Genomic DNA, 14,624 nt, shown 5'->3' with positions numbered 1-14,624 from the left:
CTAAATTCCTGCATACAATTCAGTCTTATAATAATAATAATAATAATAATAATAATAATAATAATAATAATAATAATAATAATAATCATCATTTTTAAATGATAATTGTTGAGGTACAGTACAGCATCCTGTTGGCATCCTGTCCTTATTTGGGGGTTGTTTGGTTGTTTGTGTTGACATTGGTTGTTATTATTATGATTATTTTTGCCCTTTTATGGAAAAATATAATAGTAGTGTAATAATAATAATCCAAAGGATGTGCCCTAATGGTATTTTCTGTCGCTTTATTTATTTATCATCTTAAATGCCACCATAGACCCATCAATTTATTTCTGGTTTGCTGTAATGTTCATTTAGATGGAGAGAGAGAGAGAGAGAGAGAGAGAGAGAGAGAGAGAGAGAGTGAGAGAGAGAGAGAGAGAGAGAGAGAGAGAGAGAGAGAGTGCTTGGGGGACCAAGGGACTGCAGGAGGGTGAGAAAATAAGTTTTATGCCTAAGGGCTGAATTTGGAGCAGATAAACAGATTAAGGAGAAACAGACACGGCATGAACACTTCATAGTTTTCTCAATAAAGATTGAGAAATAAATAGCAGCGAAGCCACATTGAAGACATATGTAAGTCATCCTGAGGGACCGACCAGGACCTGTGGCACTTGTCCAGGAAGCCTTTTGCAGATAGTTTCATCTGATAATTCAGGATCCGCAGACAAAAATGTTCTTTTTTTGCGTCTTTGTCTAAAGCGGAAAAAAAACAAAACATCTGCCGGCATAGGTTTTGAGCTGCTTGTTGCTTCAGAACAACTGAGGACCTCTTCAGCTGGGAATAAAGACTACATTATGAGAGAGAGAGTGTGTGAGTGAGTGAGAGAGAGAGAGAGAGAGAGAGAGAGAGGCATAAAAAGGGGGGGGCTAGAAAGGAAGAGAGAGAGGGGAGAGGGTTAGAGGATGCGAGGAACATTTCTGGTTGTGAGTCACATCTGGTGGTCTCCACTGAACTCTTGCACTGTCCCCAGTGTGGAATGTTCTGAGAAGAGATTTGCCGGATAGCGAGAGAGTGACCAGAAAACCTCCTGTGGGATATCGTCCCGCTTGTTTCCTCCGTCAGCGATGGCTAATGGTAGCCATGCACCCTCTCTTTTCAACAAGGATTAAATGCATATCTGCAGGTAAGTGGTGCATTTGCACACAGGATTAGCTCTTTTGTGTCAAACAGCACCATCGGCTGGTCACACTTAGTCAATGTCAAATAGTGCCAAATAGTGTTATTGTGATGGGTAAGAATGAAATCAGTCCATGCACTCAAATGCTTGTTGTCGGGGCGGTACCCTATAGGCACATAAGCTTATACCAGCAATATATAATTAAATAGTACCTTTTTTGCTTGGAAAACACCCTAAGAGAACATTACTCTACTTTTCGGGTACATTTGGGAAATGTGATCCTTGAAGAACAAAAATGTAGCCCCGCTGCATTTCTGAGCGTGTGTCTGACAGGATCAGATGAATATTAATTGAGTATTTCTTTGCAATTTCAAAAAGTCAATCTTGAGTCAACAGTCTACTGTAATTAATTTTTTGACCTATCATTTTTGAAATAAGCACTCATCTCTGGCAAGGCACGCATGCCATCTGTCAATAAAGACATTCACGACATGCAATAATCCCAGAGTATGGAGGCGGATAAAAACAAACCAATGACTGTACCTACAGACACATATCACTGTCTGTACCTAGAGACACAATCACAGTCTGTATCTACAGACACGTATCAAAGTCTGTACCTACAGACACGTATCAAGGTCTGTATCTACAGACACGTATCAAAGTCTGTATCTACAGACACATATCGCCGTCTGTACCTACAGACACGTATCACAGTCTGCTTTGAACTGGAGATGGCAGTACGGACGTGTGGTGCTCTTAAGTAAGTTTGATGATTCTCATAATGCATAGAGGTGCTGTGGTGCTATCTTCAGGGTCAGAGGTCGGCCAAACACCATGGCCCTGGGTGTAATGCTAGCATATTGGCACAGGTAGAGCCTCTAATGCATAATATCCCTTACACTCATATTTACACATGTGGGTGTAAATACGTATGTACGTATGCATTCACAAAAAATCTAAACCATTATCGTGCATACATAGAAGCAAATATTGTTTAAATAGATAGAGAATCATATCAAAACGTATTTTAGAATGCATATTAAAACGGCAGATTTTACATGCTTTGGTATTGAATTGAGTCTCTGCTTCTAGTATTGCTGCACTGCTTGTGCTTTGTGTTGACATGTCTTTGATGGGCTCATATTGAGGGCTGGGCTGACAAAACAACAGAGAGGAACACATCGGTAACTCTCCCTCTCCTTCTCTCTCTATCTCTCTCTCTCTCTCTCTCTCTCTCTCTCTCTCTGCATGTCAGTGTCTCACTACGCCCCAGAGCAGAGATCACTATTGAGAGGGAAAGAGTGAGAGGGAGAGAGGGACAGAGAGGGAGAGAGTGAGACGCAGAGGGAGAGAGTGAGAGGGAGAGAGACAGAGTGAGAGCGAGAGCGAGAAAGACAGAGAGAGGAGGGTGCGTTCTGTGATCGGATGAACTTTCGAGGCCCAGCTGCGTATGAGCGTCCCGGTGACCTCAGCCTCCATAATGGGACCTTTGTTCCCTGCAGGCTCTGCCTTTATTCCCAAAGCTGAGGGGACAACTCTGGAGACACTCGGCCTTTCACTCCTGTGCCAGGGCTGCCTCTCTCCCCACCAGCCCAGATCCTCCCCAGTTTCCTGTGTAACAGACCGTCACACACAAAACCGGGCTGCCTCCCTCCATTAAAAAACCCCACTCACTGCAAATTCACACTCTCTTCCTTCTTAATTCACCGTTTCTTACACCGTGTGTGTGTTTATCTCCTCCATGGCTGGGGTGCTCAGTCTTTTTAAGAACTGTTTGTGGCAGTCATCCCTGAGAGTGCGGGATAGTATGCAAGAACAACATGGTGCAGCAATACGAGGCCCAAACCCAATGACTGTTGCTAAAACCTAGAAAGGGTAGGGCGCATTGGCAATTCTTTTGTTGGTTTAAGCACAACAGAGTTTGTGTGCTGTTTGCTGCTGAAGGTGTATCTTCACCAGCTTACAGAGGACTGGGAACAGCAGAGGAGTAAGATGGTGAGAGAAGGTTAAAACTCGATGTGAATGAATCAGGGAGCAAGGGAATACACAATTACCGCCTGCTTTCTATTCTTCCCATTGATTTAATGTCGGAGATGTGCAGACGGCAGAGTATCTGACCTAGCTCAGCAGTGGCACCAGAAGGCTTTGCAGCTGGAGCAGCTGATGCAGGCAGAAGATGGGACCTGAGTCAGCCGGGAGAGTCGCTGCTGGGTGTGGGTGGGGCTGGTGAAATGACCCTTCTTCCTTTGGGTGACGCTGTGTCCAATCATATGTCTCATTGTGGGGCATGCGAGACAGTGCTGCAATCCATTACATTACATTATACATGACATTAATGCCGATTGGCAGACGCTCTTATCCAGAGCGACGTACAGTGGATTAGACTAAGCAATGCAGGGTTAAGGGCCTTGCTCAAGGGCCCAACGGCTGTGCGGATCTTATTGTGGCTACACCGGGGATTGGACCACTGACCTTGCGGGTCCCGGTCATGGGCCTTAACCACCACGCTACAGGCCGGCCTGATCCAGTGCAATAAGTGCATGTGTCTCACTCAACGGTTTTTGGTTACTGCGTCTCTCATCATGCCACTTGTACTGTGTTCAGTGGAAAGATCTGATCATACGAATGGATGCCAGGACTGGGATTTATAGAGGTATGAGGTGATTATAGGCCAAACTCTATTGGCAGAAAACTCGGTTAATTTGATACTTTTCTATGTGAATCTCTGTGGTCTCTGTGGAAAAGAAAAGGTCTGGTTTGTTTGTAACATATTTTTTAATGAATGGTTTCCCTGGCTGAACATGGAAGTGTGTGTGTTTGTGTGTGTGTGTGTGTGTTTGTGTGTGTGTGTGTGTGTGTGTGTGTGTGTCTGTGTGTTTCTCACACAAAGCTATTCGAGCCAGCTGAGCCTTTCTAAAGTTGCAGCGACGGCAGCCCACAGCTGGCACAGCCTGTCGCTGTCTGTCTCTCTGTCTGTTTCTCTTTCCGTCTGTCTCTCTCTCTGTCTCTCTGTCTGTCTGTCTCTCTCTCTGTTTCTCTGTCTCTCTGTCTCTCTTTCTGTCTGTCTCTCTCTGTCTCACTGTCTCTCTGTCTCTCTCTCTGTCTCTCTGTCTGTTTGTCTCTCTCTCTGTCTCTTTGTCTGTCTCTCTGTCTATCAGTCTCTCTCGGTCTCTCTGTCTGTCTGTCTCTCTCTCTGTCTCTCTGTCTGTCTGTCTCTCTCTGTTTCTCTGTCTCTCTGTCTGCCTGTCTCTCTTTCGGTCTGTCTCTCTCTCTGTCTCTCTGTCTGTCTGTCTCTCTTTCTGTCTGTCTCTCTCTGTCTCACTGTCTCTCTGTCTCTCTGTCTCTCTCTCTGTCTCTCTGTCTGTTTGTCTCTCTCCCTGTCTCTTTGTCTGTCTCTCTGTCTATCAGTCTCTCTCTGTCTCTCTGTCTGTCTGTCTCTCTCTCTGTCTCTCTGTCTGTCTGTCTCTCTGTCCCTCTGTCTGTCTATCTCTCTCTCTGTCTCTCTGTCTGTCTCTCTGTGGCTGTTCAAGTACACAGATATGGATGGCTGTCTCTCTGTCTGTCTCTCTGTTTGTCTGTCTCTCTGTGGCTGTTCAAGTACACAGATATGGATGGCTGTTTCTTCCATTTATTTCCTGTCTCTGCTGTCCTATAATATTTTTCCAATAAAAAACTCTTTTCATTACAAGAGATTGTTTTTTTTGGGTTTTTTTTTTTTTAAAGAGGTGGTTCATTAATTTCCGGTCTTTTTTGGCACAGTTCCAGTGTTTGATGGCAACGGATTTCCTTTACTTTCACTCCATGCCAAAAATGTTTTAGGGGACTTTGATTTTGCTTCTACCGCAGTTGAAACGCAGCTGGACAGCAGTCAGCTGAGGAGGGCTTCTGTCATCGGTGGCTGTATCGCGACCCCTATCAGTCTAGAGTCTAGACACACTGCTGTTGCTCCCAGATGTGTTTCCATAGCAGCGCATCTGTGACTGACAGTGTCAGGAGGACGTCTTCACCATTTGCAGAATGGGGAGCTGAGCATCAGAGCTCTCCTTCAAAGTCACAGTTGTCCACAGGCCATTGATGTGGACACACTGGATAAAGCTTCCATTGTACACTGTACACATCTAGGAGACAGATAGAGAGAGAGCGAGAGAGAGAGAGAGAGAGAGAGAGAGAGGGAGAGATAGAGGCACGGAGAGACAGATTTATGGTCAGTAGATGGAAAAGAGAGCTGGAGCAATCTGCAGCAGAGAGGAGGTCATTGGACCGATTTCCAGAGGTTCCACTGCTTTCTCTGTGCACATGTGATTGATTTGCACTTTGTTGTACGTCGCTCTGGATAAGAGCGTCTGCTAAATACCACATAATGTAATGTAATGTAACATGCTTGCACACACACACACACACACACACACACACACACACCCCTCTCTCTCAGAGACTGGACAGCAAGAGTTCTGAAAGACACTTTGTGGTGACACCAGCTTCTAAAGATTCAACTAAACATGCCCTCCTTGTGCAAAGAACCGGGCCTTCCCGGATAATCATCTATATCTGTCATCTGCATAATTATTATTTTCATAATTATTGATTTCATGCATTCATTTCATTTCATGTAATTACATTTTTTTATGTATTACATATCAACACTACTGTTAAACTCACTGTTTGCCCAGTGCTGACCAGAAGCAGATGGGCTCCCCCTCTGAGCCCAGTTCTGCTCAAGGTTTCTTCCTGTTAGTCGGGGAGTTTTTCCCCTTGTCACTGTCGCCCTAGGCTTATCCTGAGGGGGTCTCAGGTCTGGGTTTTTTTTTCAAACCTGCTTTATGACAATCTTGTATTGTTAAAGTACAAATAACAATACATTTTAATTGAATTGAATTGGAAATATTGGTAGTTGTCATGGGAAGGTGACCGGAAGACCAGTGGCAAGGAGCTAGAAACAGGAGACTGCTGGGGCACGTTTTACCAGGGCACTGCTATCAGACAGCGTGAAGAGTCGGTTGAAATAAAACTTTTATTTTATGCTTGAAGTTGTCTCCCCCTGCCCCCCACTTGCTGCTTGGCTGATTTTGGCTGTGGTGCTTCTAAAAAAACTTGGCGTTCTCTCAGCCTCAGCGTCTGGGATTGTGAAAGAAGTGGGAGATTAATGTTTTGGACCTCCTCAGATTTAAGCACAGACCTTTGGTCGCTGCCTCTTCACTTGCAAACCGCACAACCAAAGAAGAAGAAGAGTGTCTTTGGTAACCGCCTGGCATCTTCACCCACGGTCACCTGACACTAAGAGGGCTGCTGGGATTGGCTACTTGCCGCTGCTCACACTGGAGCCCCTCTAATGCCAGCAGAGTGAGTCGCCTTTTTCCCCCCGCATCTGGATTCTGCTCCACGCCACGGAAAACCGCGGGATCCCAGCTGTCATCAGATCGCTGGCTGTGCCAGTCATGGGTGTCATGCTCTTACCTGGAGGAGAGTGACACATGAGATGGGCACACCCCTCTGTCCTGCCCAGCTGGACACCAGTGGGAGACGGCTCCCGCCCTCCTTTCTCAAAACCAAGATTCTCATCATCAGAAAGGTAAAGGGAAAGAGTTAGAGAATTGGGCAAAAGATGAGGAGGATTTTTGCTGAGGTGCTTGTGTTTTTATCACTGGTGTAAGGTTTGGCTGGTGTTTTTTGCATGGGGGTGGGTAAGAGATTCACGCGTGTCCTTGCATGTAACTTTATACTACCTTTCAGTTACACTTAAACTACTCCAATTACATTATGGTGGGACTTCAGTATCTAATTCAGTTGCTTCAGTGTCAATAATAATAATGTCATTGATGTCCACAATAAGAAAGAAATGGGCTTGTTATATGAGACCAAAAAATTTACTTGACAAAATAAATTGTAATGATCAATAAATACATAAATACATTTTGAGATAGCAGCGAGATTACAATATATTATGAAACGGTACTACCAGAACAAAAAAACAAAAAATAATGATAAAAATAGACTCAAAATCAATGTTATTACTTCATCTCCAACTTTAATTTTATAAATTAATGTAAGCATTTAATGTAAGCATGCTGTTGCTTGTTTGTTTATTTGTCAGGGACTATGTACAAAAAAAATTACCTTCAATTAATGAGAGGAGATTTTAGCTCCCAGCTCATTTCCATCTGCAGTCCCAGGGCAGGTTGATATAAAATATTAAGTATGAGGGACTGATGACCATTCCTGGTTATTCTCTCTAGAGCTCGGATAGGTTTGGGGTGAATTGCCATCTGGGTGATGTTTCAGACTATTAGGCACAGCGATTGGTCTTTCGCAGTCCAGGCCATGTGTCCAAGTATGTCGTGGGCAGCAGATTAGTCCTCAGTGGAGGAGAAGAGGATTCTGGGTAGCAGCCCAGACCCCCCCCCTCCACCCCCACACGCCTCTGTTGGGATTACTGCCGCTGAAAAGAATTCTTTGTGCTGCCGTGGGCTGGAATTCCTGTTGAGTTCTGCGTCTTTGGGAAAGAAACAGCCAAAGACAACGGAACATTTGAGCAAAACTTGCTGCTGGAATATTGCGCTCATGGCTTCCCCCGCTCACCCCAAGCCCCCCGACGCAAACATCCTCACGCTCTTGTACAATGTGTTGCCAGCGCCTGTTCCATTGTCGATACTGCGTAAAAATTGTGGCCAGAGAAAGAATGACTCACCCCACAGAGTGGTTTTCAAGCCTGGGAGCTGGGTATTTTACAATAGCTGGCTTGAACGCTCATGTTTTATGCAGTAAACTGGGGAACAAGCAACACTGTGATTTTATGATGGCTGTGTGTTTTGCGGAAACGCTTGGAACCGAGGCGACATTTTTACTCAGTCGAACCCAAGAAGCGCACATCAGTTAAGCTCAAGGCCTGGAATTGTTTCTGGTTTCTAAGCAGCACAGTGCAGGCTTCTTAGCTCTTTGTGGATGCTTCAAGGATGATTTGTGTCTGTTTGGACTAACCTAAAGCAGTCACACATTAATACAACCACTTTGGTTAATGTTTAGTTTTTCAGGAATGTGTTCATTTTTCCCCAGAGCAGCTAAAAGTTTGAACATGTGGCAAAAAAAAAGATCCAAATATTGTGAAATGTAAGATATCGTCTCTCGGGGATACCAGGGAACTTTACCCAAACAAATTATGCATTTTATAGTGCTCTCATTATTGCTCAAGCTTCACACTCTCAAGGGGAGGGGGTACATTTTTGTTGGGGATACTTGTTTTTGTGTCGTCCCCAATCATAGTGCTCAGGGCTACCAGTTCAAGCCATTCAGGATTTTTTACGACAGTCAGGTGGGTGTGCTGAATGGACCTGCACTCGGCTTGGAACTAAAAGATTTGGGTGCTACGGTCTTAATATAGGATGCAACTGTTGTACCTTTGAGCAAGTAACCTGAATTCTTTCATTAAATAGCCAGCTGTATGAATGTATAATTAATCCTCATAAGTCACTCTGGATAAAAAGTGACCGCGGCATACCTACATCTCAATTGTAAATGTGAACCGCTCTGCTGTGTGTGTGACTTTGATCCCCCAAGAAGTGGCTTAAATTCTCTTTCGATACCAGCCAAACTGCCTATGGTTTGTTCGCCCCAAAGGAGGAGCTCTTTGTGTAACTTGTCTTCCTGCGAAAGCTCGATGCGGTCTCTTGTTCCGTAGCTACAATTGATTTGTTGTGAGGTCAGCGCTTGGTTTTTCAGCCCGTCTGTATGTGCGAACGCGACGTGGGTGGACCGAAAAAATCCCCCAAAAACAGTTCCATTGTGATTCCCGATTAGTCAGAATCATGTTGATCCATGACCCAGGAACCATAGGAAGGCTTGTTGTGTCCATTCACTGAATGAAGAGATCATTGTGCTTCGGGTCCCTGTCCGGCCGCCTGCCAGTTTGTTTGTGGTTTTAGTCTCCTTTGGAGTTCTTGTCAACCTGTCAGGATCCCTTGGACCCATTTCCTGGAGTGCTGACAAAGAGAAGAAGTTTCTTCTTCTTTTTTTTTTTTCCAACATGGGGGCTGGGGGAGTGGCCATTTTCATTACCCAGAGAGGCCTGTCCTAGCCTAGGCCTCAGCCCACAGGAAACACCCCTGCTTTCTAGGCCTCACGGGGAGCTCACGTATAGACACACAAACATCCTGTGGCCCACCCCATAGTTAACGTCTCTTTTTGCCTGTTCGTCATCTGTTCCTCACTCCCTCCTTTTCTGCCCCCCCCCCCCCCCAAACAGGTCTCTCTCTTTCCATTTTCTCACAGTTTGTTCCAGAAAACCACCGCTGTTGCTCGGTCTCATAATGCTTAATGCTTCCATAATAATTAACAGGATGCTTTTTGTTTCTCTCTCTCTTAAAATGTTTAATATTTACACCCTAGGAACATTCCAGCTAATCAATCAGGCAAAAACATCTGAGTGCTCAAAACATTGTTTTGATGTTTAGTAAGTCATTTCTAAGCAACGGAGCTAAAAGGTCTGACATGGTGTTTCCATTCATGTTCACTTCTGAGCAAGTCCAAAGAGGTGGTCTGCAAATGACCAGTACCAAAGCCTCCTCTAGTGGGCAGTACGATAACTCATTGAGAATCTCAAAGGCACTGGCTTAATATTAGGTGTAATCTTTTTGTATTATTGTCAGTTAAAATGGTGATTGTATTGCACTGGATATTAATACAGGAAGTCAGCACCTTTTCCCCTTGCCCAATTTGTAATGCCCAATCAGGGCATGTTGTGATTCAGGAGAGGGCAGAAAAGCGTGCGCTCTCGTTCCGAAGCACGTGACGTACGCCACCGCTTCTCGTCACGCCGTGCTTCTCAAACCAAGCTCTCACAGACACGAGTCACAGGAAGACTCTTCATCTGCAGCTGAACACACAAACCGGCTGAAAGTGCTAAATAGCAACACCACGTCAGCACCGTCACCACGCCTTGGTCCCCTCTGCCCGAAAAAATATTGTAAAAACAATTCCAATAGGGAAAGCACCTTTTGTTCCAGTCACAATGAGCCGTCTGTGCAGGAAGTGCCCAACGAAACTCTACCAGGGACTCACACTGTGCGGGGCCTCTCCTCTTTTAGCCCTCCGGCACAAATCAGACCTTTCCACTGCGCACGGTCATAAACAGGAATGACCGGGCAGGGCACTGCACACCCAAAATCTTTACTGTTTGATTTTCCTGCCCCTCAGAATGGCTGTGTCAACATGGCACCTGTTCCACGCTCGTGTGCAGTCAACCAGGGGCGTAGTTATCATTTCAAAAGCATGTGCTTGTATATATGGGGTGGGGGTAGCTGGGGGGGGGGGGGGGTGTAGTTGCTTGGCATCCAGTACCTTTGTCATTCGTAAGTGCGGTGATGAATGATATTCCCTAAAAAGGTTCCCCCAATAAATTATACCTCGTGGACAGCCTGCTTTGTGAACGAGAGCTACCGCAAAAGCTCTTAAGGTGAACAAGTTACACTTTTATTTCCATGTTTCAAACATGTTTCCTGGACTAGTGACACACTATTCAACGGGACAATGTTTTATACGTGTTGATGTAAGCTGGCCCGTGGTGGTGAGACCATGGACAGACCAGATGGGCTCCATGGTCCTGTCATTAGTCTCTACTCTCTTAGATCACTCTGTAATTGAAAGCGTCTCTTTGTTCTCCCTGTCCTGTAATAAATGGCCGAACCTGTGCATTTCAATGGAGCTCGAGGGCTGATGACGTGCAAGCAGGAAAGCCTTTGATCGCGCTCGACTTTTGTCTTTCAGAGGGTGGGCGGGACCTGAGGTCGTTAGCTAATGACAGGGAGGCCCGGCCTTTTTGCGCTGTTACCGGTGGCTCATCGTCAGGCTGTGAACCACGGTGGGGGGGGGGGGGGGGGGGGGTCTCGTGAACCCAGATCGCTTTGCCGTCATTACATTACATTAATGGCATTTGGCAGACGCTCTAATCCAGAGCGACGTACAGTTTATTAGACTAAGCAGGAGACAATCCTCCCCTGGAGCAATGCAGAAGGGAATCTTTATGGCTAATGGTTACGCCGGGAATCGAACCGCCGACCTTGCGGGTCCCAGTCATGCACCTTAACCACTACGCTACAGGCCTCCCCTGCAATGGTGGACCTGCTCTTACGCCGCCCAGATTCCAGCTTCCCATTGTGTAAGACAGCGGAAAGTAGAAGTTGAACCACGTGCCGTTAACTGAGCAGTGCAGTCTCCAAGAGTAAGTACACATTTACTACTCAGAGTCAGCTAACAAGGGAGGCATTGTGTGCTGGTGGCACGTCCTTGCATTGCCTGTGTGGGTGTTACTTATTGGTGGTGGTTGGAATGAGTCACCCTCTGATCATTATATGTATTTAGAGAAACTAAACGGCTCCGTGTTATTATTGCCTTTATCTTCTTTTAATTGCTGTACTTTGCTTCACGATCTGAAATCTTGAGAACAAGCCTCAGAAAACGTGTGACACTTGCATCCGGCTTGCTTGTTTGCAGGTCGAGTCAAGTGCGTCGCATTAGAAAAAGACCTCTTCCTGGCCCCCGGCCACTACTTCTGGAAATGGGGAGCAGGTTTGTCGCCCAGTCGGGAGAGCCATCTTGGCAATAAGGTTTCAGTTTGTGACCAGATGACGCCGCTTCATGAACCCCAGTTATGGGCAGGGAGAATCCTATGCTGCCAATCGCAGGCTTCTCTGAATTAATGCATAGACTGCACTACGTCATGTGACTCTTACGCTCCGTTTGTTATTCTGCACAGAGAGGACACAAGAGAGCCAGCAGCTCAGTAGATGGTGTTGTTTCACAGGCAATGAAGGCCACACTATTCTCATTTATGAAGGTGATCAGTATGCATATATGAAGCCATTAAATCATCTCTAGTTTATATCAGTCCAGTAGGGACCATGTGTACTTTATTAGAGTTAACAGTATTGTATCAGAGCTAATTTTGCACTGAACATTTTGCTGTGGGTTCACTCGGTTGACTGAGTGCTTGGAGTACCATTGCTTTGCAGACACTGAAAGTGTACCCAGAGAAATATGAAAAGCAACAGAGCTTCAAACCTTTTCTCTTTTTGTCCATGCATAAGATCATGCCCTTAACACCTCAGCAAAACGGTATATGTACTTACTCACCTGCAATATAGCTCACACCACCACCCCCAGAGAGAGGAATCTGGTCTAATGGGCTGTTGAGATTCTGTCTAAAAAGGGAAGGGTCACTGGAGCTGCTCTGCTATGTCTATTTCTGCCGCTGTTAGCAACACCGAGGGGCGCATGGTAACTTCCGGAATAATCACGCATGTTGCCTGGGAATAGCAAGCGGTCACCAGTGGTTTCCACCCTCATCCTCTGGCTAGGACTTACAGCCATGCACCATGGTGCATTGTGTGCATACTGTTGCGCTGAATAGCAGTGATTTCCAGTCTTTGAATAATACATTTCTCCGGTGCCTGGTGTGGACAGGGATTATAGGAAATGCTTTCTCAATTTCACAACATTACATTGCATTATTGACATTTGGCAGACGCTCTTAACCAGAGCGACGTACAACAAAGTGCAAAGTGCATACCTATCACCAGGAACAAGCGCACTGAAAGACCCTTGAGGGAAATATAAACTGTACTGGCTGTTGGGATGGCCACCTTGGGATGCTCTCTCGCCATTGTTCCACCTCATTATTAAGGTGGACTGGGAGGAAAATGGCCCACCAACATACACAGATTGAAGTCCAAGAAGGCCTTCAGCTGAATTGGGCTACATATCTCCCGATGGTGCCCAGCCCTCATAAGACTGATAAAAATAAATCATTGGTACATGCAACCAAGTGATTTTCAGGACATGGCAGCAGAAAACAAGGACATGTGGTCCTGATTTATACAAAGTTGTGTAGCTCCATCTTGGGGCTTTCTCATTAGGGGTTATAGGATCAGAAAAGTGTGGAGCATTGCTGTGAGTCACTGTATCAACAGCGCTCTGTTGCAGATTCACTGAGACCCAGACAGCTCAGTTAAGCAGATCATGCCAATGCCAGCCAACTGTCAATTTATTTCATAGAACCAATAATATTCATATTGGAGATATCTCAAGAGGCTTTGGTCAGTTTTGATGATTACCTATAGTTTGGAGAATATAATATACCTATGTACACCCGGAAAATGATCGTTATTCCAATCATCAAACATTGTTTCTGCCTTTCTTGGTTGAAAAGGTAGAAATTGTTACTGATACTGATAGAGAATGTAGAAAGGCAGTGTATTGAATGTTACTTCAAAGAACCAGGTTGTTCCTAACTGTCTTTAATGAGTGTGTAGAGAAATGATGACTAACAGACAATATTTATATTTCACTAATATTTTTTTACTACTATCCAGTCTGCTGTATTAGAAGCCCTGAAGCAAGTATTAGTCACAGTGTAATATTCTTAAATCATATTCAAAATTCAGTAATGCTCTGTCATCAGATCAGCCTCTTAAACACAGAAGTTTTTTCCCAGATGCACTCTGGGTAACACAATAATCTATTTGTTTACAGAACTTTACAGAACTGAACAGCACAAGGAGCTTCATGAAATACAAGTTCTTAAAACAAAGACAAAACGAAGCAAGGCAAAGACAGACCAGGGCAATCTGATCAAGAACAAAGTAAATATATCACTAAAATAAGCCTAAAAGAAGCAAAAATATAAGGACAAATAGAAAAAGAAAATCAATATGACGATAAATAAAAAATAAAAAGAGGAGAGAGAATATGCATTTAAACAGTGTGCACAGTGACCCACCCGTGTGTGTGTGTGTGTGTGTGTGTGTGTGTGAGTGTGTGTGTGTGTGTGCGTGCGTGCGTGCGTGCGTGCGTGCGTGCGTGCGTGCGTGTGCGTGTGCGTGTGCGTGTGTGTGTGTGTGTGTGTGCGCGTGCATGCTGACTCAGCATGACGCATGCAGATACTGTTTTCCAACGCACCAAACTGCTGACGCACAACAAACTCAGGTCATCACTGACCATGAAAATCTGTCTTGAGATTCAAAATGTAATCAATGATGCAATGTTATCAGTGTTATCGTAAATTATCAATTTGGCGGGCAATATCCGACAGGAAGCACATTTCTAGGTGCTGTGATTAGTGATGTGATGGATGAAAAAAGGTTATTGTGAAGAGCTGTGTTGGTGGATGCCACACGCATAGTTAAAATGGCTCCAACGAGCACATATCAGCTCCTTCTTTGCACAGAGCAAATCTGTTTAATCTGGTCCAAACAGCCGCAGTCATCTTCCAGGTGGCTCACAAACAGGGATTCAGCCTCTCACTGTAAATATTTGAACACAATCTTTCAGAAAGCTCCTTGTTTTTCTTTTCTTTTTTCAAAATTTTTTTTTCCAGTTTAAGGACTCACATCACTGATATATTACTTCAGAAAGGTAAAGTGTAAAGCAAAATTATGGTTTATGGAGTTATGTTAAATGAGTGTAGATTTAATT

General features: G+C 44.8%; 1 protein-coding gene across 17 annotated transcripts in view; it reads left to right on the top strand.

The window, feature by feature from the left end:
* The first annotated feature begins 995 nt into the window (after positions 1-995).
* LOC133132344 (pleckstrin homology-like domain family B member 1) overlaps positions 996-14,624 on the top strand; it is a 90,887-nt gene continuing 77,258 nt past the window's right edge. For 16 of the 17 annotated variants that reach the window (XM_061247722.1, XM_061247708.1, XM_061247711.1 and 13 more), the window contains exon 1: positions 6,389-6,732. In XM_061247722.1, the coding sequence (XP_061103706.1) occupies positions 6,640-6,732 (93 nt within the window). In that variant the 5' untranslated portion in view covers positions 6,389-6,639. Of the gene's footprint in view, positions 1,167-6,388; positions 6,733-14,624 lie in introns of those variants that run through there. The other variant, XM_061247709.1, reaches the window with a different exon arrangement.

Source organism: Conger conger, chromosome 7 (genome assembly GCF_963514075.1).
Source record: "Conger conger chromosome 7, fConCon1.1, whole genome shotgun sequence".
In the NCBI taxonomy this organism is placed as follows: Eukaryota; Metazoa; Chordata; class Actinopteri; order Anguilliformes; family Congridae; genus Conger; species Conger conger.
Note: the sequence above shows the minus strand (reverse complement) of the source record. Positions and strands in the feature narration are given on the sequence as shown.